The sequence below is a fragment of the Salvelinus fontinalis genome, chromosome 23 (genome assembly GCF_029448725.1).
Source record: "Salvelinus fontinalis isolate EN_2023a chromosome 23, ASM2944872v1, whole genome shotgun sequence".
NCBI classification, from domain to species: Eukaryota; Metazoa; Chordata; class Actinopteri; order Salmoniformes; family Salmonidae; genus Salvelinus; species Salvelinus fontinalis.
The window spans coordinates 23,993,946-24,020,271 of NC_074687.1; the positions used below are offsets into that span (position 1 = coordinate 23,993,946).

A 26,326-nucleotide genomic window follows, 5' to 3' on the forward strand; every position below is an offset into this window, starting at 1 on the left:
GAATGGATGACAAACAAGACTGAAGCATGAAGAGGAATGGATGACATAAAAGACTGAAGCATGGTGAGGAATGGATGACATAAAAGACTGAAGCATGGTGAGGACTGGATGACAAACAAGACTGAAGCATGGAGAGGAATGGATGACATACAAGACTAAAGCATGGAAAGGAATGGATGACATACAAGACTGAAGCATGGTGAGGAATGGATGACAAACAAGACTAAAGCATGGAGAGGAATGGATGACATACAAGACTGAAGCATGGTGAGGAATGGATGACAAACAAGACTGAAGGCTGGAGAGGAATGGATGACATACAAGACTAAAGCATGGTGAGGAATGGATGACAAACAAGACTAAAGCATGGAGAGGAATGGATGACATACAAGACCAAAGGTTTCCATATACCTGATTTGTCAGAGTTGCGGGCCATGACAGAGTTGGGTGAGGTGGTGGTGGTGATTTTCATTGCACTGTCCAGGGAAGGAGGAAGAGTAGGAGGAGGAGGGGAACTCTTGGGTGGCTTAGTCTTGGTGTTCTCCTGTGCTTTGAGCTTCTTGGCATGTTTACTGCCTTTGTAGTGCGCCTCGGCTTGGCTCTAGAAGGAGAACAAATGAACCATGCAATCAGACTCGTTTCTCACACAACGGGTCTTAGTCTCACATCATGAACTGCAATCACACACGCGGGGGCATTCACGGACACACAGACACAGACACAGACACACACGCACACACACACATAAACAACCTCTTTACTTTGTAACAGAGTGTTGACCGTGTAAAACCAGTTTACAACCAAATTATTACAATGTGTAGTATACACTGTTTAGGGAGAGTGCTGTGCGAAGGTATTTGTGGACATTGTTGTGAGATGGGTGTTAATGAGAGTTAAGGAGAGACTAAACAAGAACAAGCTGAAAGTCTCTGGGGGAGTAACCTTAAAATACACACTCTTCAATCACTCACTCTTCAAACACAGCTTTCAATAGGCAGGCCCAATCAGAGGGAAAATGAGAGAGATGCTTGAATGTGTTTGATTTGTAGAGCGGATCAGGATATTAGGATTTTCATAAAGCCGACGGGAGAAAGTTGTGTGTGTGTGTGTTTGTGTGTGTGTGTGTGTGTGTGTGTGTGTGTGTGTGTGTGTGTGTGCGTGTGCGTGTGCGTGTGTGTGTGTGTGTGTGTGTGTGTGTGTGTGTGTGTGTGTGTGTGTGAGAGAGAGAGAGAGAGAGAGAGAGAGAGAGAGAGAGAGAGAGAGAGAGAGAGAGAGAGAGAGCTTTAGACTAAATGTATTCTTGGTAAGAAAATAAATGAACAAGAAATGCAATCTAGTGAATGAGTATTATAGACGTCACTCTGCTTGCTTAGGGAGTAGCGCTTCCTCCTGATCCTTGCTAGCACACGTGACCGCCCTCCTTGACAACGTACCAACCATTTGAGCTACTGAAAAACATCTAATTAGCTAGCTCCATCCGTGACATTTCAAGCTAGCAGTGGAGTGAGCTTACACCTGGCAAACCGGTGCACCTGGCAACTAGTACCATACCCTGTTCAAAGGCACTTAAATCTTGTGTCTTGCCCATTCACCCTCTGAATTGCACAGATACACAATCCATGTCTCAATTGTCTCAAGGCTTAAAAATCATGATTGAAGTGAATTTAACAAGTGACATCAACAAGGGATCATAGCTTTCACCTGGATTCACCTGGTCAGTCTATGTCAAGGAAAGAGCAGGTGTTCTTAATGTTTGTACACTCAGTGTATATCAGGGGTGGGTAAACTACAGGGGGAGGGGCGTACTAGATAGAAAATATGTAGAAATTATAAATAGACATATATTTTCAAAACACTGCCCTTTTCTGGCACAGAAATTGATATATATACAGTACCAGTCAAAAGTTTGACACACCTACTCATTCCAGAGTTTTTCTTTATTTTCACTATTTTCCACATTGTAGAATAATAGTGAAGACATCAAAACTATGAAATAACAGATATGGAATCATGTAGTAACCAAGAAAGTGTTAAATAAATCTAAACATATTTAATATTTGAGATTCTTCAAAGTAGCCACCCTCTGTCTTGATGACAGCTTTGCACACTCTTGGGCATTCTCTCAACCAGCTTCATTAGGTAGTCACCTAGAATGCATTTCAATTAACAGGTGTGCCTTATTAAAAGTTAATTTGTGGAATTACTTTCCTTCTTAATGTGTTTGAGCCAATCAGTTGTGTTGTGACAAGGTAGGGGTGGTGTGCAGAAGATAGCCCTATTTGATAAAAGACTAAGTCCATATTATGGCAAGAACAGCTCAAATAAGCAAAGAGAAACGACAGTCCATCATTACTTTAAGACATGAAGGTCAGTCAACGCGGAAAATTTCAAGAACTTTCAAAGTTTCTTCAAGTGCAGTCGCAAAAACAATCAAGCGCTGTGATGAAACTGACTCTTATGAGGACCGCCACAGGAAAGGAAGACCCGGAGTTACATCTGCTGCAGAGGATAAGTTCATTAAAGTTAACTGCAACTCAGATTGCAGCCCAAATAAATGCTTCACAGAGATCAAGTAACAGACATATTTCAACATCAATTGTTCAGAGGAGACTGTGTGAATCAGGCCTTCTTGGTTGAATTGTTGAATACTAAAGGACACCAATAAGAAGAAGAGAGTTGCTTGAGCCAAGAAACACGAGCAATGGACATTAGACCGGTGGAAATCTGTCCTTTGGTCTGATGAGTCCAAATTTGAGATTTGTGGTTCCAACTGCCGTGTCTTTGTGAGACGCAGAGTAAGTGAACGGATGATTCTGCATGTGTGGTTCCCACCGTGAGGCACGGAGGAGGAGGTTTGATGATGCTTTGCTGGTGACACTGTCTGTGATTTATTTAGAATTCAAGGCACACGTAACCAGCATGGCTACCACAGCATTCTGCAGTGATACACCATCCCATCTGGTGTGCGCTTAGTGGGGGAGCGGCAGGTAGCCTAGTGGTTAGAGCGTTGGACTAGCAACCGAAAGGTTGCAACATCAAATCCCGAGCTGACATGGTAAAAATCTGTCGTTCTGCCCCTGAACAAGGCAGTTAACCCACTGTTCCTAGGCCGTCATTGAAAGTAAGAATTTGTTCTTAACTGACTTGCCTAGTAAAATAAATAAAAATGTTTTTCAAAAGGACAATGACCCAAAACACACCTCCAGGCTGTGTAAGGACTATTTAACCAAGAAGGGGAGTGATGGAGTGTTGCATCAGATGACCTAGCCTCCACAATCACCTGACCTCAACCCAATTGAGATGGTTTGGGATGAGTTGGACCGCACAATGAAGGAAAAGCAGCCAACAAGTGCTCAGCATATGTGGGAACTCCTTCAAGATTGTTGGAAAAGCATTCCTCATGAAGCTGGTTGAAAGAATGCCAAGAGTGTGAAAAGCTGTCATCAAGGCAAGGCAAACCCATAGGTATCCTACTTTGAAAAATATACAATTTATATTTTTATTTGTTTTAACACTTTTTTGGTTGCTACATGATTCCATGTGTTATTTCATAGTTTTGATGTCTTCACTATTGTTCTACAATGTAGAAAATAGTAAAAATAAAGAAAAACACTTGAATGAGTAGGTGTGTCAATCGCTGTAATTGGTAGTTACATTCTTGTCCCACCGCTGCAACTCCCGTACGAACTCAGGAGAGGCAAGGGTCGAGAGTTATATGTCCCCCGAAACACGACCCCGCCAAGCCGCACTGCTCTTGACACACTGCCCATTTAACCCGGAAGCCAGTCGCACCAATGTGTCGGAGGAAACTACAAGGAGTCGCTAGAGCGCAATGGGACAAGGACATCCCAGTCACCCAAACCCTCCCCTAACCTGGACGATGCTGGGCCAATTGTGTGCCTCCTCATGGATCTCCTGGTCACGGCCGGCTACGACACAGCCCGGGATCAAACCTTGATCTGTAGTGACGCCTCTAGCAGTGCAATGCAGTGATTTAGACCGCTGCACCACTTGGGAGGCCCTGCAAATTGATTTTGATGGACAAATCGGTCAAGAAAAAAATCTGTTGGGCCTCGGTTGAATTATTTGTCAAATACAATATTTGTCATGGCATTTTTCTTGAACCTGATCCTCTTCTATGAAATGGAAGACTCCGGCCTCAATTACTTTTAAAGGTATATGATCCTATTCATCACACATATTTCTTTCAAATCCCTGTGGCTATAGGAAAGGGTTACTGCCGCTACCTTGCTCTCAAACCAAGTTGCATAATTTGAGGATGCAAACTGAAGTGAAGATATCCCTGTGCTTATAACATTTACAGAAAACCCATAGGTATCCATGGAAATTAAGAACCTCCAACCAGGAGTAAGAATTATCTTTCAAGAAAGTCACTGAGTTGTGGGCACATGAGTCACTTGTGAAATTAGATTATTGCTGTGAATCAAGAGTTGCATCCCCAATGGCACCCTATGGGCCCTGGTCAAAAGTAGTGCACTATATAGGGAATAGGGTGCCATTGGGGATGTACCCAAGATGACTCACCCATACTACCGGGGTGAACACAAGTCAGATGAAACACCAGAGGAAATGGAAAATCAAGTGTTTTCTCTGTCACATATCAAATTAGACACTGTGTGTGTGTGTGTGTGTGTGTGTGTGTGTGTGTGTGTGTGTGTGTGTGTGTGTGTGTGTGTGTGTGTGTGTGTGTGTGTGTGTGCGTGTGCGTGTGCGTGTGCGTGTGTGTGTGAATTAGAGAAGGGTTTAAAGATCTGCTTTCCTGATAACTGATATTTTCACCTTATTCTCAGCCCTGATTTCAATATTTTTTCTAAGAAAGCATTTATGTATAGATATATTCATAAATATAGATATATTCATAAATATATATATTTTGCAAAGATAAGATAATTAACAACTGAAAGAGTACCAGATGAGAGTACACACTAGAAAAAGGCTAACACACTGTCGATACAGAGAGCGAGTAAACCTGTCTGTTACCTACAGTAGATGTACTGTAGTTGTCAATGACATCAAATTCCAGATTGGAGTATCAGAAGTGATTACAACATGGAAAAAAGGCTAACATACAGTATTGTAAACACCTTTCTTTAGTAGGTGGTGTTGTTAATGATATCAGTGTATTACTCAACAGCTGCTCCTCCAGGCTATGCTCATCTATTGTACACATAGAGCTGTCTAAGAGAGAAACACACGGGTGTAACAGTATAACTTTACGTCGTCCCCTCGCCCCGACACGGGCGCAAACCAGGGAACCTCTGCACACATCAACAACGGTTGCCCACGAAGCATCGTTACCCATCGCTCCACAAAGGCCACGGCTCTTGCAGAGCAAGGGGCAACCCTACTTAAAGTCTCAGAGCAAGTGACGTAACTGATTGAAATGCTACTAGCGCGTACCCGCTAACTAGCTAGCCATTTCACATCCGTTACACTCACCCCCCTTTCAACCTCCTCCTTTTCCGCAGCAACCAGTGATCCGGGTCAACAGCATCAATGTAACAGTATAACTTTATGTCGTCCCCTCGCCCCGACACGGGCGCGAACCAGGGAACCTCTGCACACATCAACAATGGTTGCCCACGAAGCATCGTTACCCATCGCTCCACAAAGGCCGCGGCTCTTGCAGAGCAAGGGGCAACCCTACTTAAAGTCTCAGAGCAAGTGACGTAACTGATTGAAATGCTACTAGCGCGTACCCGCTAACTAGCTAGCCATTTCACATCCGTTACACGGGCACACTGTTAAAACCTGTCTTTTTTTTTAAAAATGTATTTTTTTATTTCACCTTTATTTAACCAGGTAGGCTAGTTGACAACAAGTTCTCATTTGCAACTGCGACCTGGCCAAGATAAAGCATAGCAGTGTGAACAGACAACAACACAGAGTTACACATGGAGTAAACAATAAACAAGTCAATAACATGGTAGAAAAAAGAGAATCTATATACAATGTGTGCAAAAGGCATGAGGTAGGCAATAAATCGAATAATTACAATTTAGCAGATTAACACTGGAGTGATAAATCATCAGATGATCATGTGCAAGAAGAGATACTGGTGTGCAAAAGAGCAGAAAAGTAAATAAATAAAAGCAGTATGGGGGTGAGGTAGGTAAATTGGGTGGGTAGTTTACAGATGGACTATGTACAGCTGCAGCGATCGGTTAGCTGCTCGGATAGCAGATTTTTAAAGTTGTTGAGGGAGATAAAAGTCTCCAACTTCAGAGATTTTTGCAATTCGTTCCAGTCGCAGGCAGCAGAGAACTGGAAGGAAAGGCGTCCAAATGAGGTTTTGGCTTTAGGGATGATCAGTGAGATACACCTGCTGGAGCGCGTGCTACGGGTGGGTGTAGCCATCGTGACCAGTGAACTGAGATAAGGCGGCACTTTACCTAGCATAGCCTTGTAGATGACCTGGAGCCAGTGGGTCTGACGACGAACATGTAGCGAGGGCCAGCCGACTAGGGCATACAGGTCGCAGTGGTGGGTCGTATAAGGTGCTTTAGTAACAAAACGGATGGCACTGTGATAAACTGCATCCAGTTTGCTGAGTAGAGTATTGGAAGCTATTTTGTAGATGACATCGCCGAAGTCGAGGATCGGTAGGATAGTCAGTTTTACTAGGGTAAGTTTGGCGGCGTGAGTGAAGGAGGCTTTGTTACGGAATAGAAAGCCGACTCTAGATTTGATTTTGGATTGGAGATGTTTGATATGAGTCTGGAAGGAGAGTTTGCAGTCTAGCCAGACACCTAGGTACTTATAGATGTCCACATATTCTAGGTCGGAACCGTCCAGGGTGGTGATGCTAGTCGGGCGTGCGGGTGCAGGCAGCGAACGGTTGAAAAGCATGCATTTGGTTTTACTAGCGTTTAAGAGCAGTTGGAGGCCACGGAAGGAGTGTTGTATGGCATTGAAGCTCGTTTGGAGGTTAGATAGCACAGTGTCCAGGGAAGGGCCGGAAGTATACAGAATGGTGTCATCTGCGTAGAGGTGGATCAGGGAATCGCCCGCAGCAAGAGCAACATCATTGATGTATACAGAGAAAAGAGTCGGCCCGAGAATTGAACCCTGTGGTACCCCCATAGAGACTGCCAGAGGACCGGACAACATGCCCTCCGATTTGACACACTGAACTCTGTCTGCAAAGTAGTTGGTGAACCAGGCAAGGCAGTCATTAGAAAAACCGAGGCTATTGAGTCTGCCGATAAGAATATGGTGATTGACAGAGTCGAAAGCCTTGGCCAGGTCGATGAAGACGGCTGCACAGTAATGTCTTTTATCGATGGCGGTTATGATATCGTTTAGTACCTTGAGCGTGGCTGAGGTGCACCCGTGACCGGCTCGGAAACCGGATTGCACAGCGGAGAAGGTACGGTGGGATTCGAGATGGTCAGTGATCTGTTTGTTGACTTGGCTTTCGAAGACCTTAGCTAGGCAGGGCAGGATGGATATAGGTCTGTAACAGTTTGGGTCCAGGGTGTCTCCCCCTTTGAAGAGGGGGATGACAGCGGCAGCTTTCCAATCCTTGGGGATCTCAGATGATACGAAGGAGAGGTTGAACAGGCTGGTAATAGGGGGTGCGACAATGGCGGCGGACAGTTTCAGAAATAGGGGGTCCAGATTGTCAAGCCCAGCTGATTTGTATGGGTCCAGGTTTTCCAGCTCTTTCAGAACATCTGCTATCTGGATATGGGTAAAGGAGAAGCTGGGGAGGCTTGGGCGAGTAGCAGCGGGGGGGGCGGGGCTGTTGGCCAAGGTTGGAGTCGCCAGGTGGAAGGCATGGCCAGCCATTGAGAAATGTTTGTTGAAGTTTTCGATTATCACGGACTTATCAGTGGTGACCGTGTTATCTTGCCTCAGTGCAGTGGGCAGCTGGGAGGAGGTGCTCTTGTTTTCCATGGACTTTACAGTATCCCAGAACTTTTTGGAGTTCTGCTTGAAAAAGCTGGCCTTTGCTTTCCTGACTGTCTGCGTGTATTGGTTCCTGACTTCCCTGAACAGTTGCATATCGCGGGGGCTCTTCGATGCTATTGCAGTTCGCCACAGGATGTTTTTGTGCTGGTCGAGGGCAGTCAGGTCTGGAGTGAACCAAGGGCTATATCTGTTCTTGGTTCTGCATTTTTTGAACGGAGCATGCTTGTCTAATATGGTGAGGAAGTAACTTTTAAAGAATGACCAGGCATCCTCAACTGACGGGATGAGGTCAATATCCTTCCAGGGTACCCGGGCCAGGTCGATTAGAAAGGCCTGCTCGCAGAAGTGTTTTAGGGAGCGTTTGACAGTGATGAGGGGTGGTCGTTTGACCGTGGACCCGTGGCGGATACAGGCAATGAGGCAGTGATCGCTGAGATCTTGATTGAAGACAGCAGAGGTGTATTTGGAGGGCAAGTTGGTCAGGATAATGTCTATTAGGGTGCCCATGTTTACGGATTTAGGGTTGTACCTGGTGGGTTCCTTGATGATTTGTGTGAGATTGAGGGCATCAAGCTTAGATTGTAGGACTGCCGGGGTGTTAAGCATATCCCAGTTTAGGTCACCTAACAGAACAAACTCTGAAGCTAGATGGGGAGCGATCAATTCACAGATGGTGTCCAGGGCACAGCTGGGAGCTGAGGGGGGTCGGTAGCAGGCGGCAACAGTGAGAGACTTATTTCTGGAGAGATTAATTTTTAAAATTAGAAGTTCGAACTGTTTGGGCATAGACTTGGAAAGTATGACAGAACTTTGCAGGCTATCTCTGCAGTAGATTGCAACTCCTCCCCCTTTGGCAGTTCTATCTTGACGGAAAGTGTTATAGTTGGGTATGGAAATCTCAGAGTTTTTGGTGGCCTTCCTAAGCCAGGATTCAGACACGGCAAGGACATCAGGGTTGGCAGAGTGTGCTAAAGCGGTGAGTAAGGCAAACTTAGGGAGGAGGCTTCTGATGTTGACATGCATGAGGCCAAGGCTTTTTCGATCACAGAAGTCAACAAATGAGGGTGACTGGGGACATGCAGGGCCTGGGTTTACCTCCACATCACCCGAGGAACAGAGGAGTAGTAGGATGAGGGTGCGGCTAAAGGCTATCAAAACTGGTCGCCTAGAGCGTTGGGGACAAGGAATAAAAGGAGCAGATTTATGGGCGTGGTAGAATAGATTCTGGGCATAATGTGCAGACCAGGGTATGGTGGGGCACGGGTACAGCGGAGGCAAGCCCAGGCACTGGGTGATGATAAGAGAGGTTGTATCTCTGGACATGCTGGTCTCAATGGGTGAGGTCACCGCATGTGTGGGGGGTGGGACAAAGGAGGTATCAGAGGTACGGAGAGTGGAACTACGGGGTCCATTGCAAACCAAAACAATGATAACTAGCCTGAACAACAGTATGCAAGGCATATTGATATTTGAGAGAGACATACAATAAGGCATAAAGTGATTGCAGGTCATGATTGGGAGAGCTAGCTAAAACAACAGGTGAGATAACAGCAGCTAGTCAGCTAACACAGCAACAGAAGGTAAAAATGGCGACGACTGGGCAGAGAGGGTCGGATTAACTACACACAGATCCTGAGTTAAGGCACAGAGCCGACAGATAAAACACAAATAAACAGAATGGAGTACCATGAATTAATGGACAGTCAAGCAGGCATCAGCTATGTAGCCAAGTGATCATAGTGTCCAGGGGGCAGCCGTAGATGGAGCAGTGAGGCCTCCACTAAGCTAGCACGCGTTTAAAGTTAGTAGCCCGGGGGGTGGTCTGCTCAGACGGAGGGGGTCTGCTCAGACGGAGGCCGGTTGAGGGCACCGGTTGAGGGCACGTCTGCAGACCAGACGTGGTCGTGTCGACAGAGAATCCAAGCCGGATAGCGATGGCGAAAGAGAGGTTGTGAATTGTAGAATTGTGTTTGCTAACTGGTGCTAGCTTCCTGGCTGCGCTAGCTGCAAGATAAGCTAGCAGTTAGCAGACCGGGGCAGGCAAGTTAGCCTTTGGGGGACGTCGCGATGGGGGGGGAAGTCTGTTTTTGCCTCTTCGTGCGGTGACGTCGATAGACCAGTCGTGGAATTAGTAGGGTTCCAGGTAGCTCTAGGTAGCTAACAGGCCTAGTAGGTTAGCAGAATGGGCCTTCAGCGGGCGTCACGCCTGAGGGGCCTGTTGGAGTCCTCGGGCAGATTATGTCGGTATTCCAGTCGTAGAGGATCGGCGGGGTTCCGTGCTCCGTACCGGCAGTAAAGGGGTCCGGATATTGTAGCCCAGGAGTGGGCTTCAGTGGTATCACAGGAGCCCTAGCCGGGCTAGCTTCAGGCTAATTGGTGCTTGCTCCGGGATGGAAACGCTAGCCAGGAGTGGTCACCCGGGATTGTGGTTAGCTAGTTGCGAAGATCCAGATGAAAATGTTCAGAGTTTGCGGTAGGAATCCGGGGATATGGAGAGAAATAGGTCCGTTATGCTCTGGTTTTAGTCACGTTGTTCGAACTAGCGAGAGCTTTCCGAGCTAAAGGTTAGCTGATGACCGCTAGCAATGGTTTGCTAACTGATAGCTGGTAGGCAGTTAGCTGGCTATCTTCAGTAGATGGATTCCAGATCAGAAGTAAATAGAAATACTTTAGAAAAAAGCAGATCCACGCCACATTAGGTGAGGCGGGTTGCAGGAGAGTATTTAGAAGTTGAGGTTTAAGAAATTATTTTTAAAAGATATGCGAAGAAAAAGATGTAAAAAGATATATACAAGGGACACGGGACACGACAGGACAAAGACGTCTACACTGCTACGCCATCTTGGAATATCTTGGATCACAATGACTAGTGTTTGCATTTGTTCTCCATTACAGACACCTGAGGTTCAATATACAGTACATTATGTCAGCAATCTGAGGAGTAGTAGACAGATTTTATAAAGACATTTATAGCTTGAGGGCCAAGTGCCAGTCTCGTGAATGGAGATGGCCCGATGCTCTTGAAAATCAACCTCTTTCTCAGCATTTCTCTCTCTCTCTCTCTCTCTCTCTCTCTCTCTCTCTGTCTCACACTCTTGCTCTCTGCCCCCCTCTCTCCATCACTCACCCCCATTCTTTTTCACTTATCATACCCTCTCTTCCAAACCCCCCCACCCCCCACTCCTCCTCCATCCCTCCCCCCTCTCTTTCTTTCTCTATTTTCCTGTCTGCTTCACTACGTTGTTCCCCCCACGCCTGTCTAGTCCATGTTTCCTCCATGGTACTGCTAAACAGTCAGTGACAGCCATCCTATGACTGTTCTGTTCTGCAGTACTGCTGCTTTCCTTGCATGCTCATTCCACACTCACTCCTGTACTGCAGTGGCTGCCGGATGCCTTTGCTGTGTGTGTGTGTGTGTGTGTGTGTGTGTGTGTGTGTGTGTGTGTGTGTGTGTGTGTGTGTGTGTGTGTGTGTGTGTGTGTGTGTGTGTGTGTGTGTGTGTGTCTGTGTCTGTGTGTGTGTGTGTGTGTGTGTGTGTGTGTGTGTGTGTGTGTGTGTGTGTGCATGCGTGGGTGTATGTGTGTTTGTGTGTGTGTATGTGTGCAGCCCTATATCCCCAGACTGAATCACTGACTATCTAAGATGAATCAGCCAATTATGCGCTATGAGTGTTCAGGTTTTCACACCAGCTGTCACAACTATTACCTTTCTCTCTCAGTTCACCTCAGTCACAGTCAGCTGTCACAACTACTACCTTTCTCTCTCAGTTCACCTCAGTCACAGTCAGCTGTCACAACTACTACCTTTCTCTCTCAGTTCACCTCAGTCACAGTCAGCTGTCACAACTACTACCTTTCTCTCTCAGTTCACCTCAGTCACAGTCAGCTGTCACAACTACTACCTTTCTCTCTCAGTTCACCTCAGTCACAGTCAGCTGTCACAACTACTACCTTTCTCTCTCAGTTCACCTCAGTCACAGTCAGCTGTCACAACTACTACCTTTCTCTCTCAGTTCACCTCAGTCACAGTCAGCTGTCACAACTACTACCTTTCTCTCTCAGTTCACCCCAGTCACAGTCAGCTGTCACAACTTATACCTTTCTCTCTCAGTTCACCTCAGTCACAGTCAGCTGTCACAACTACTACCTTTCTCTCTCAGTTCACCTCAGTCACAGTCAGCTGTCACAACTACTACCTTTCTCTCTCAGTTCACCCCAGTCACAGTCAGCTGTCACAACTTATACCTTTCTCTCTCAGTTCACCTCAGTCACAGTCAGCTGTCACAACTACTACCTTTCTCTCTCAGTTCACCTCAGTCACAGTCAGCTGTCACAACTACTACCTTTCTCTCTCAGTTCACCTCAGTCACAGTCAGCTGTCACAACTACTACCTTTCTCTCTCAGTTCACCTCAGTCACAGTCAGCTGTCACAACTACTACCTTTCTCTCTCAGTTCACCTCAGTCACAGTCAGCTGTCACAACTACTACCTTTCTCTCTCAGTTCACCCCAGTCACAGTCAGCTGTCACAACTTATACCTTTCTCTCTCAGTTCACCTCAGTCACAGTCAGCTGTCACAACTACTACCTTTCTCTCTCAGTTCACCTCAGTCACAGTCAGCTGTCACAACTACTACCTTTCTCTCTCAGTTCACCCCAGTCACAGTCAGCTGTCACAACTTATACCTTTCTCTCTCAGTTCACCTCAGTCACAGTCAGCTGTCACAACTACTACCTTTCTCTCTCAGTTCACCTCAGTCACAGTCAGCTGTCACAACTACTACCTTTCTCTCTCAGTTCACCCCAGTCACAGTCAGCTGTCACAACTTATACCTTTCTCTCTCAGTTCACCTCAGTCACAGTCAGCTGTCACAACTACTACCTTTCTCTCTCAGTTCACCTCAGTCACAGTCAGCTGTCACAACTACTACCTTTCTCTCTCAGTTCACCTCAGTCACAGTTAGCTGTCACAACTACTACCTTTCTCTCTCAGTTCACCCCAGTCACAGTCAGCTGTCACAACTTATACCTTTCGCTCTCAGTTCACCTCAGTCACAGTCAGCTGTCACAACTACTACCTTTCGCTCTCAGTTCACCACTGTCACAGTCACAGAGCATATCCAGTCATCCAACCTCACCTTGGTGCCATAACTCCTTCCTAAAAACTGTTGGTCTAAATACTGTAATGTTGGTGTAGATTTTAGGCCTGGCAGACTCCATGTCAATCTAAACACGTATTGGTTACTCAATAACTGTTACTGCTTGACCAAATAAATATAAAATAAAACCTGATAGACTCAATAAAAGTGAATTGAAAAAAGAATGTGCCATGATTTCTACGTTTGCAGTGTGTTATGGTATTATAGCTGTTCTCTTTTCCACTCTTAGTAAGGCAACTAGATAGGGTCGGCAGATGTGTGTGGTGTTGTGGCCTAGTTAAGTTGGGCTTTCAGCAACAACTAATCTGGACATATTCATTATGATGAGAACTCCAGTGAGTATGCATTACACATGGCAAATACACTTGAAACTTGGTTTCTCTTTGTGGGATATATTATTGGTGTGTTTGTCTGTTTCTTTCTCAGTCCAACTGAGGCTATAATTGAGGAGCAGATGCTGTGTTGTGGCATAGTTTTCCTCTGTTTTATATTCCCACACTATGAGGTTGGAATAATACTGTGAAATTGTGAAAATTATGATAATGCACTTTTAGTGTAAGAGCACTTTGAAAAGATCGCTTGACATTTCAGCCTGATTTGGTGGGAGGAAGTTTTGGCCTGCCTGGTGACATCAACAGGTGGTAAATGAGGCCTAATAGATCAATAAGAAAGACAGTTCCCAACCTCGCTAGTTTCAATTTTCCCCTCTCCACTCATACCACTCCCAGAACATTTTAATTGAAAACAATCACAGTAAGGTACCTAATTGTTACCCAGAAATGATTTGATATTGAGATAAAAATGGATGCATTGGATCTTTAAAGACAGGCTTAATCTGGAGTGGCCTGGCCTTTAGGTCTTTTTTTACTCCACTATGTCTTCTTCAGAAACCAAATATCATCCTGTTAAGTGTTAAGAAACACCCACTAAATTAATCATAGCTAATTAAAATGAATTGCTCACTGGAAGGAAACCTCTGAAACAAAGACAGAAAGACATTGTATATGTCCCAAACGGCACCCTATTCCTTATATAGTGCACTACTTTTGACCAGAGTCCTAAGGGCCCTGGTGAAAAGTAGTGCACTCTACAGAGAATAGGGTGCCGTTTGGGACGCAGATATCACCTCTCGTTTTCCAGCCTCCTCCACTTATCTTGTTACATTTAACTCTTCTAATGCTCTCCTTGGCCTTGGTAATCATGTTAATGTAGGAGGCAAAGCACCAACACACAACATTAAGCAACCTTTACAATGACAATACCCAGCAGCAGTACTACTAATAGCAGACATGGGTTCAACTACTATTGAAAACGTTCAAATACTTTAAGTGTTTGCTTTAGCCTGCCTGGCTGCTTTGCTTTCATCTCAATTATATGTATCTGTCTTTTCAATTTAGCCCAAAATGGTTGAGGAAAAGAGGTTAGGGTATCATCAAGAGGTACTGCCCATTATATTAATGTCTGTCTTCTCTCTTCCCTGAAGCTTAACTGTACTCATTTAATATTGGTCCGACTTCAAACATACACTTCTTATGATATTCTCTCTCCTTCTCTCTAAGTTTCTTCAACTACCAGTGACCAATCTGAAACACCAGCGGGAGAACTAAAAAGGAACATGGTGCAACATTCTGGTGAGTGTAGTCTAGATAGGATTATGTCAGTAAAGTTGGTAGCCAATCTGTTAATGTTTCATTTCTATTGCAAAATACTCCAACGAAAGGCTCTTTAACAAAGTAAGGAAAAAAACATAATAAATAAACATAAAAAAACATAATATATAAATATTTTATAAACCTGTCAGTTTGCCTATGGGTTTAACCTCAAGCATAACTACTCAATTAAAATTATTCATTAAATATAAAATAAATACATATTTATTTTATAGAGGCTGCACATAAACCACTGCTGGACACATTAATCAGAAGCCCTTAACTAATATGAGTCATTTCTAAGTGTGTGTCCCAAATGGCACCCTATTCCCTATAAAGTGTTGACGGGTTTAGAAGGGTTTAGGGTACCATTTCAGATGCAGATAAACCTCTGGCCCATAAAATGTTCTAGAGATGTAGAATCTTCATTTGATCACCCTGTTGCAGGAGAACATTTCTGCAATGCAGTAAATGTAAAACTTGTAGTGTATTTGAGGTTTAAAAAGGCTTCTGAAGTTTGTGATTTCCACTGAAATTTCAGACTTGATTTTCCCTTATGGAAAATGTTTCAACCCCTACAAAAATGTCCATGAATTATAATCCACATAATCATTTACATTTCCTGTTGCTGCAAGATTATTTTTCTGCTGTAGCAAACTGCTCCAATTCAGATCCTACATCTGTAATTGAGGACGTTAAGTACCACAGACTTTGACTTGAACGCTATTTTACAGTCATAATATAATGGCTAACTAAGCTTGTATGGAAATGTAATAGGCCTAAACTCAATTTCTAAATCTGTGTATTCAGGGTCAAACATGTACTTAAAGGGTAGCAAGGCTTGATGTGAAATACAATAACATTCCACTAAAAACCTAACCAACATCAGAGATAGCTACCACACTGTAAACATTGTCAGGCGACAATGTATCTTAAATATATATTAAATTGGGTTTAAAGATGGTGGCAATTCTAAATGCCTTTCCATTTAAGCAATAAAAAAACCTGTCAGAACAGTTTACTCTTAATATTTCAAGATGTTTTCATGTTATCTAGAGCATTGGTGACTGTAACTGTGCTGCTGGCAACAATTTAATTCTTTTTTCTTTGCCGGTGTTTACAGACACCGGTCATATTCATGAGTAATTCTGTTCTCTTGCACATTCAGACAAGTGTTCTGAAATCAGAGTGAATTTACGAACGCACCCCTAGTGAGTGCATTTTATTTGCTGTGCGGTGTGCTCACTATACGGTTACCTAGCGACAGGCCTTCCTGAATACAGAACAGTACTGTATATTTAACAGCTGTTTTCTCATTCTATTGTAGAATTATATCGCTCCTTAGCTGGAAACAAAAGCTGTGTGGGTACATCCCAAATTGCACCCTACTCACTATATACTGCACCATAGGGCTCTGATCAAAAGTAGTTTACTAGGCAGGGAATTGGGTGCCATTTGGGACAGACTCTGTAAGAAGTTGTTCCTCACTTGAAACTCCATTAGAATCTCATCATGGAGGTGCTCCGGCGTCCGTAGGCATCGGCTCCTCTCCTCTCCTCGCCCCTCTGGCTCCAGGATTGGATGACACAGAGACGCTATAACAGCTACAGCTCCAGCACTCCGAATAATACAAGGTCTTAAATTACACTCCTCAGTTTTACACTCACAACAGCAGCAGAATGGGGATGGAGAGGCATTGGTGCTTTAATGAGCTCTGCTTGAGACATAAGTCTTTCCTGCACTGCATAAGCAACAAGGCAGACAACCACCAGAGTGCCAGTACTAAGAGGACATGAGGCTTTAATGTAACACCATCAAAAGGAAGTACAGTGTGTGTAATCATGTTTCCTTTAAGCCACTTTGTTATCTAATCCAAGAGGGCATCCCAAATAGCACCATATTCCCTTTATCGTGCACCTTTTTCAAAACAGGGCCCATAGGGCTCTGGCCAAAAGTAGTGCACTATATTTGGATTAGGGTGCCATTTGGGAGACAGACCAAGGCTTACTTAAAGCACTTTCTATTTCCTCCAATGTGTGATGATGAGTGCATAGGAAATCCCAATGCACATCACCTTCAATGTACTGGGCCAAAATAATTCCTGTGTGTTATGACCAACAAAAGAATAACAAGAACAGGTCTGCTGTGCCTTAATACAGTACAGAGAGTGGCATAAGTTTGACAGAGGATTAAGGTATAATTTAATATTAAATATGTCAGGATTAGTGACACAGGGCCAAATCGATCTGACACTTCAACAGGGCCTTCTCTTTAGGTTAACAGAGTGGTGAGTGGCTTCAGAGTAGGGTTGAATAGAGGGAACTGGGTTAAATCATATCAAACTTAATTTGTCACATGCGCCGAATACAACAAGTGTAGACCTTACCATGAAATGCATACTTACAAGCCCTTAACTAACAGTGCAGTTCAAGAAGAGTTAAGAAAATATTTACCAAATAAAAAGTAACACAAATCAAATCAAATCAAATGTATTTATATAGCCCTTCTTACATCAGCTGATATCTCAAAGTGCTATACAGAAACCCAGCCTAAAACCCCAGACAGCAAGCAATGCAGGTGTAGAAGCATGACGTGAAATGGAACTGTTCAATTATATGCCTTTCTAAATCTGGTTTCTCTATGGCCTTCTCTCTGCTATCTGCATGCAGATCAGTCATCAATACTCAGGTTGGGGACAGACAGCACATCTTAGTAGGCTATGGAATGCAGTCCACAATGCATCTATCATCTTATCATCTTTTTTCTTGTCATAGGTAGGCGTACATTTGCTGCAGCATAGCCTATGCTACAGTAGGATAATATAAGGACTGCATGCGTGTCTAATATACACATCTCCATCTCCATCTGTCACTTAATTTTTTTATTGTAAAGATACTTTTTTAAATATTTACAGCTGAAGAGTTTTATAACAATATACCACTCGAATATCATTGCTTCAACTCAGTGCGTACTTGAGCACTCTGTCTTTCTCTCTCTCCATCAACTCCATTCAAATTGAATCCAAAATAGGTAATCCTGTTCAAGATTTAGATATATATTATATATGTAAACAGAGCATTGCATGTTTTCTCCCATCTTCATGGTTTGAACGAGGTGCGTAATTCCAGTCCGTATAATACAATACACTACATTAATCCAGTACACACTCAAAAATATTAGCCTACTGAAGCTTGTTTCATTTATTTACCAAGACAGAATAGCTACTTCTATGGCCTTTTATGTTTTTCTATCGTGTGTAATGTGCCGTAGCCTATATATTACATTTTTATTACATCTTTATTTAAGCAGGGAGTCACCATAGGCTATGTACTGGATGGTGGCACAATCATTTGGGCTTTTTTGGGCTTGGGCTCATAAAAGGTCTTTAATGTAGGGCTCATAAAATGTCCATAATGTTTGGCTCTAGAAGAAAAGGAGACGCACACCTATATAGGCGAGGTGCTGGCTAGCGGAGTAGAAAACTTAAAAATCAAGGAGAGCCGCATACTCTAGGAGCTAGAGCCGCACACTCTTTTTGCATCTGAGCTCCTAGAGTGTGCGGCTCTCCTTTATTTATAATGTTTGGCTCGTCAGGCTCAGGTAGCTGTCATATCAGCTTTCGCATTGGCTCCCCCTCCTGTCCAGCTCAGGCATTCGGCGTCACCGGCCTTCTAGCTGCTGCCTAACCTGCTGCTGGCAAACGCCCTTCACTCATCAACCCTGGACTTGTCTCGTCATCATTACACACACCTGGTTCCAATCCCCACTCTATCACTGTATATATACTCCCTCTGTTATTTGTATTTGTCGGTCATTGTAAATGTTGCTTGTTTTCCTGAGAGGAATCTCTCCTACTATTTCCTGAGTACTTTATTATTTTGCACTTTCGGATTCGTCCCGCTTTTATATATGGTGCTTTAATAAACTCAGTAGTTCTAAACCTGCGACTTGCTCCTGCCCTACTCATCTCTACACTTGTGACAGAATGACCGACCCAAGAGAATAGGAAGCAGCAGGACATCCCGACCTCTCCGCTATAGGAGCAAAGCTCTTATACCACGACTCGTGCCTGGAGCACCTACGAGGTGCTCCGGACCGTACGCCAGCTGCAGACTACACCACCACCTTCCCAGCTCCCCGCGGTCGGTCCAGCCACCCCACCACCATCTACATCACCTGATCCGATCAGCAACGTCCACCTGCCCCTTCTGGAGTGGTTTGACGGCATCCCAGCTCACTGTAGCGGGTTTCTCCTGCAGTGTGACCTCCACCTTGCCCGTCATGCCGGGACGGCCTCTGAGAGGTACAAGGTGGCCTTGGTGATCTCGGTGCTGACAGGCCGGGCTCTGGAGTGGGCACACGCCATCTGTGAGAGGGACGGTCCAGAAGTGTAGTCCTATGAGCGCTTCACCCAACTCTTCCGTGCCTTTTTCGACCACCCTACAGAGGGCCGAGAGGGAGGTGAGCGTCTCCTCCGTCTACGCCAGGGGTCCAGGACAGCGTCTGCGTCCACTGGCTGGAACGACTAGGCCCTGTTGACGGTTTTCCACAGCGGGCTACAGGCGGACGTCCAGACCTGAGCTGGCCTGTTGCAATGAGGACCTCAAGCTGGACCAGCTCATCGCCCGTCCTCCTTCCGGTCATCTTCCTGGACTATCCTGGCCCCCCACTGAGTCCTGCCCTAGTGGACTCAAGTTCTGCAGGCAATTTCCTAGACTAGTCAGTGGCCTTATCATTATGCATTCCTTTAGTCCCTTTACAACCCCCTATCCCAGTCCATGCCCTAGACAACCGTCCTCTAAGAACCGGACTGGTGTGCCAGACCACAGTTCGCTCACAGTTGCTCATAACCACAATGAACGCATAACTTTCCTCATCTTAGACTCTCCTGCACACTCCGCAGTTTTAGGTTTCCCCTGGTTACAGTTGCATAACCCCAGGATATCGTGGACAGAGAGGAGTACGCATATCCCAAATTTGTCTCCACTTTTGTGGATTGGGGTGATCAGTCCTTGGTTCCAAATATTGGGGAAGATGCCAGAGCTAAGGATGATGTTAAAGAGTTTAAGTATAGCAAATTGGAATTTGTTGTCTGTATATTTTAGCATGTCATTGAGGATACCATCAACACCACAGGTCTTTTTGGGTTGGAGGGTTTTTATTTTGTCCTGTAGTTCATTCAAGGTGATTTGATAATCCAGTGGGCTCTGGTAGTCTTTAACAGTTGATTCTAAGATTTGTATTTGATCATGTATATGTTTTTGCTGTTTGTTCTTTGTTATAGAGCCAAAACGATTGGAGAAGTGGTTTACCCATGCATCTCCATTTTGGATAGATAATTCCTTGTGTTTGTTTAGTGTCTTCCAATTTTCCCAGAAGTGGTTAGTCTATGGATTCTTCAATCATATTGAGCTGATTTCTGACGTGCTGTTCTTCCTTTTTCCGTAGTGTATTTCTGTATTGTTTTAGTGATTCACCATAGTGAAGGCATAGACTCAGATTTTCTAGGTCTCTGTTTTTGGTTGGACAGGTTTCTTCATTTCTTTCTTATGTTTTTGCATTCTTCATCAAACCATTTGTCATTGTTCATTTTCTTTGGTTTTTTGTTTGAAATCTTTAGATTTGATTGGGAAGCTATCAAAGGTCAAAAATACATTTTTGATTTTCTACTGCCAAGTTTACACCTTCACTATTACAGTGGAATGTTTTGTCCAGGAAATTGTCTAAAAGAGACTGAATTTGTTGTTGCCTAATTGTTTTTTGGTAGGTTTCCACACTACATTCCTTCCATCTATAGCATTTCTTAATATTACTCAGTTCCTTTGGCTTTGATGCCTCATGACTGAGTATTCCTCTGTTCAAGTAGACTGTGATTTTGCTGTGATCTGATAGGGGTGTCAGTGGGCTGACTGTGATTGCTCTGAGAGACTCTGGGTTGAGGTCAGTGATAAAGTAGTCTATAGTACTACTGCCAAGAGATGAGCTATAGGTGTACCTACCATAGGAGTCCCCTCAAAGCCTACCATTGACTATGTACATATCCAGCATGCGACAGAGCTGCAGGCGTTGTGACCCGTTTTTGTTGGTTATGTTGTCATAGTTGTGCCTCGGGGAGCATATTTTATTTCACCTTTATTTAACCAGGTAGGCAAGTTGAGAACAAGTTCTCATTTACAATTGCGACCTGGCCAAGATAAAGCAAAGCAGTTCGACACATACAACAACACAGAGTTACACATGGAGTAAAAGAAACATACAGTCAGTAATACAGTAGAAAAAATTGTCTATATACAATGTGAGCAAATGAGGTGAGATAAGGGAGGTAAAGGCAAAAAAGGCCATGGTGGCGAAGTAAATACAATATAGCTTTTACAACACTGGAGTAGTAGATTTGCAGTGGAAGAATGTGCAAAGTAGAAATAGAAATAATGGGGTGCAAAGGAGCTAAATAAATAAATACCGTAGGGGAAGAGGTAGTTGTTTGGGCTAAATTATAGATGGTCTATGTACAGGTGCAGTAATCTGTGAGCTGCTCTGACAGCTGGTGCTTAAAGCTAGTGAGGGAGATAAGTGTTTCCAGTTTCAGAGATTTTTGTAGTTCGTTCCAGTCATTGGCAGCAGAGAACTGGAAGGAGAGGCGGCCAAACGAGGAATTGCCTTTGGGGGTGACCAGAGAGATATACCTGCTGGAGCGCGTATGTGCGTATGTATATGGGGGAGGGAATGCTGTCAACTCCAGGCAGGTGTTTGTCCCCCTGTGTGCTGAGGGTGTCAGGTTCGTGTCTGGTTCTGGCATTTACAGTTGAAGTCAGAAGTTTACATACAAGATGGCGTAGCAGTCGGACGTGTGTTTTTGCCTTGTCCCTTCTGCCCCCCCCCCCCCCCCCCCCGTATATATATTTTAATAACACTTTCTATCTACGGACTGAATATACTCTCCTGCAACATCCAATGTGGTACTGATCTGCTATTTTTAAACTTAAGAACTCATCAACTCATCAAAAGCTAGCCTGGCTACCAGCTAACTGGCTACTAGTTAGCCACGGCCCGCTAGCTGTCTAAAATACATTGGACTGTTAGCTTAAGAGGCCCATCGGACAAATTCTTTGGCCCCTATACCCACCATACGGAGCCCTGCTGATCCGTCGTCTGAACCGTCACCTGAACCGGAACCCCAACAGAAGCTAGCCAGCTAACTAGCTACTAGCTAGTAGTCAGCTAGCCACTGCTAGCGGTCATCAGCCACCTCTAGCACGGACAACTCTCGCCAGTCTGCACAGCGCGACTCAAACCAGAGCAAATTGGACTTATTTTTCTCTATATCTCCAGATTCCTACCGTAAGCTCTTAACCTTTTTTTTTCTTCACCAGGATTATCGCAGTTAGCTTGCTGCTTTTCGAGTGGCCACTCCTGGCTAACGTCACTGTCCAGAAGCAAGAACCAATTAGCCTGGAGCTAGCCTTGCTAGGCCCATCTCCCGGCTAGCCAAAGAGGTCCATCAGCCACTACTTGGGCTACAATACCTCTTCTTGCCAACTGGCTTGGGCCCCCGCCGACTCATCACGACTGGACCACCGACGTGATTCGCCCGATGGAGTTTTTCTCAACTGGCTCTGCCGTCGCTTCGTCCCCTGAAATCCCATCCGCTAGCATGCTACGCGCGGCCTGCTAGCTGTCCAGAGCACATCGGACTGTTAGCTTAAGAGGCCCACCGGACAAATTCTTTGGCCACTATACCTATTCTGCCAATTGGCCTGGTTTACCACACGGAGCCCTGCTGATCCGTCTGCCAACGTAATAGCACGAGGGGGCCACAACAGACTTTCTTCCGTCGCAACGTCCCTCCAAGGCCCTTCTGTTAGCTTGCTAGCCCCGGCCCGAACTGACCATCCTACTGATCCTCGACTTTGGCGATGTCATCTTTAAAATAGCCTCCAACACTCTACTCAACAAATTGGATGCAGTCTATCACAGTGCCATCCGTTTTGTCACCAAAGCCCCATATATTACCCACCACTGCGACCTGTATGCTCTCGTTGGATGGCCATCGCTTCATACTCGTCGCAAAACCCACTGGCTCCAGGTCATCTACAAGTCTCTGCTAGGTAAAGCCCCGCCTTATCTCAGCTCGCTGGTCACCATAGCAGCACACACCCATAGCACGTGCTCCAGCAGGTATATCTCACTGGTCACCCCCAAAGCCAATTCCTCCTTTGGCCGCCTCTCCTTCCAGTTCTCTGCTGCCAATGACTGGAACGAACTGCAAAAATCACTGAAGCTGGAGACCCATATCTCCCTCACTAGCTTTAAGCACCAGCTGTCAGAGCAGCTCACAGATCACTGCACCTGTACATAGCCCATCTGTAAACAGCCCATCCAACTACCTCATCCCCATACTGTATTTATTTATTTATCTTGCTCCTTTGCACCCCAGTATCTCTACTTGCACATTCATCTTCTGCACATCTACGATTCCAGTGTCTAATTGCAATATTGTAATTACTTCGCCACCATGGCCTATTTATTGCCTTACCTCATTTACACTCACTATATAGATTTTTCTATTTTCTACTGTATTATTGACTGTATGTTTGTTTATTCCATGTGTAACTCTGTTGTATGTGTAGAACTGCTGTGCTTTATCTTGGCCAGATCGCAGTTGTAAATGAGAACTTGTTCTCAACTAGCCTACCTGGTTAAATCAATAAAACTTCGGTTGGAGTCCTTAAAACTCATTTTTCAACCACTCCACACATTTCTTGTTAACAAACTATAGTTTTGGCAAGTCGGTTAGAACATCTACTTTGTGCATGACACAAGTCATTTTTCCAACAATTGTTTACAGACAGATTATTTCACTTAAATTCACTGTATCACAATAACAAATTATGTGCATATATTGAAGCAACATCTCAAGACATCAGTCTGGAAGTTAAAGCCAGTCTTCCAAATGGACAATGGCCCCAAGCATACTTCCAAAGTTGTGGCAAAATGGCTTAAGGACAACAAAGTCAAGGTATTAGTGTGGCCATCACAAAGCCTGACCTCAAGCCTATAGAACATTTGTGGGCAGAACTGAAAAAGTGTGTGCGAGCAAGGAGGCCTACAAACCAGTTACACCAGCTCTGTCAGGAGGAATGGACCAAAATTCACCCAACTTATTGTTAAACAAGACCCAAGTTAAACAATTTAAAGGCAATGCTACCAAATACTAATTGAGTGTATGTAAACTTCTGACCCACTGGGAATGTGATGAAATAAATAAAAGCTGAAATAAATCATTCTCTATACTATTATTCTGACATTTCACATTCGTAAAATAAAGTGGTGATCCTAATTGACCTAAAACAGGGAATTTTTACTTGGATTAAATGTCAGGAATTGTGAAACTGAGTTTAAATGTATTTGGCTAAGGGGTATGTAATGTTTTTGGCTAAGGGGTATGGACAAAAGTAATGTACTTTATATGGCATAGGATGCCATTGGGGATAAAACCTGTGTCTTGTTTCATCGCTTTGAGGAAACCTTTCCTCAATTACTTTTCACAGTGGGACCCCTCTATCAGACTGGGCTCTCTGCCACCCCAATATCATTAATCTCCCGTTATAATACCTTAATCAAGGCCAGCAGAGGGAAACAACATGGCAATACAGGAAGTAATTACCACTTCCCTATGGGGGAGAACAGACCACAACAGACTGGCCACACAGTTGGTCATCTCGGCATCCAGAACCAAATCTCCTGTGTTCTGGACAGTTCGTAGATTATAACGTTTTGTCTGTCATGGGATACTACATAATAGGCCATGTTTGGTTTTGTCCACCTGTACTATTTGGTCTACAACACTTTTCACCCCTTCTGTGGGGTACTACAGAAGCCCTGTTTATACCTGCTGGTAACATGCGTCCTACGTCCTCATCTTGTGCTGATCTTGCCCGTTTACACTTATAACATCTGATCCCAAACAGTTCATAATGCGTCTTTTAATCATCTACACCTGTCTAAAAATGTGGGCACGATCAGAATGTGGACAAGATCAGGACAAAGGATGCATGTTAGAACCAGGTATACACAGGGCTAGACTACCACAGGCTGGCCACACAGTAGGACACGGTGGTTGTCTAAACTAAAAATATCCTCCTGCACTGTCAGGTACAACAGAGCTCAAACAGTCTGATCACACAGAAGGCTATGTACGGTCCAGTGGATGCTCCTCAGAGGAGGAAGGAGAGGACCATCCTCCTCAGTGAAATTTCATAAAAATAAAAAGAGTAAATTTTTTATCCTTTTTAGATAAAACTATATTAAATATATTCATATCATCAAATAATTGATTAAATAACACTTTTTTGCAATGAAGGTCTACAGTATCTTCAACAGCACTGTCTGGGGTAGCACCATTGTGCAGCCGAAGGACATCTGTCCTCCTCTGGCTATATTGATTTCAATACAAAACCTAGGAGGCTCGTAGGCCTCACCCGCTTCCATAGACATACATGGTAATTATGACCACTTCCGGAGGATATCCTCCAACCAATCAAAGCTTTTGCAGTATGAACTGACATGGTGTCCATCCAATCATAGAATTAGGACCAGAGAATTAACCTATTGAGTTGTATTGGGATTGTGCCACAGATTAAGTGAAAAGTGATAGTTGAGCATTTTTGGGATATTATTCAATTAAAATTATTTTTTTCAAATTACAGGAGACTGATGAGGTATATTATAAATTGTTTTCTTGGTTTTAGAACTTTATTTTTGTGTCCAGTTAGTGCAATTTATTTAAAAAATCCTTGCTACCTCCAGTAGCTAGATAGCTACCAGTGCGAGTGTGCAGTTTTCTGCGGCAGAATGGTAGAATGGCCAACGCTGCCCTAAAATATTGTGGACTTTTTGTTGAAGAACCCCTTACAAAGTATAGCTGGTTAACAGGGAGCCTTTCATCAAGCCGCTTGTATTGCTGGCCTTGCCTTCGTTTTTGGGTATGCAATAATTTGCTTTTAGAGAACACAAGGACACAGTCAAAAAGCATTAAATATTTATGGCAATTTAGCTAGCTAGCTTGCACTTGCTAGATAATTTTCCCTATTTAGCTAGCTTGCTGTTGCTAGTTAATTTGTCCTGGGATATAAACATTGAGTTGTTATTTTATCTGAAATGTACAAGGTCCTCTACTCCGACAATTAATCCACACATAAAATGGTCAACCGAATCGTTTCTAGTCATCTCTCAGATGTTAGGATGAAACAGTCAGAGGTCACCAAGCGCAACATAGATTCAACCTGTAAATCAGCTAGAAAGATGTGTCGGCATCGAGTAATTGTCTCTGGCCCCCTCCCAGTTAGGGGGAGTGATGAGCTCTACAGCAGAGTCTCACAACTCAATCGCTGGTTGAAAACTGTTTTCTGCCCCTCCCAAAACATAGAATTTGTAGATAAACAAGCCTGGCCTGTTGAGGAGTGACGGACTCCACCCTAGCTGGAGGGGTGCTCTCATCTTATCTACCAACATAGACAGGGCTCTAACTCCTCTACCTCCACAATGAAATAGGGTGCAGGCCAGGCAGCAGGCTGTTAGCCAGCTT

General features: G+C 44.2%; 1 protein-coding gene across 3 annotated transcripts in view; it reads right to left on the reverse strand.

Annotated features, from left to right (window-relative positions):
- LOC129821059 (zinc finger protein 385B-like) overlaps window positions 1-26,326 on the reverse strand; it is a 230,930-nt gene that overhangs the window by 13,113 nt on the left and 191,491 nt on the right. For all 3 annotated transcript variants that reach the window (XM_055878304.1, XM_055878307.1, XM_055878306.1), the window contains exon 5: window positions 412-601. In XM_055878304.1, coding sequence (XP_055734279.1) covers window positions 412-601 — 190 coding nt within the window. The remainder of the gene's footprint in view (window positions 1-411; window positions 602-26,326) is intronic.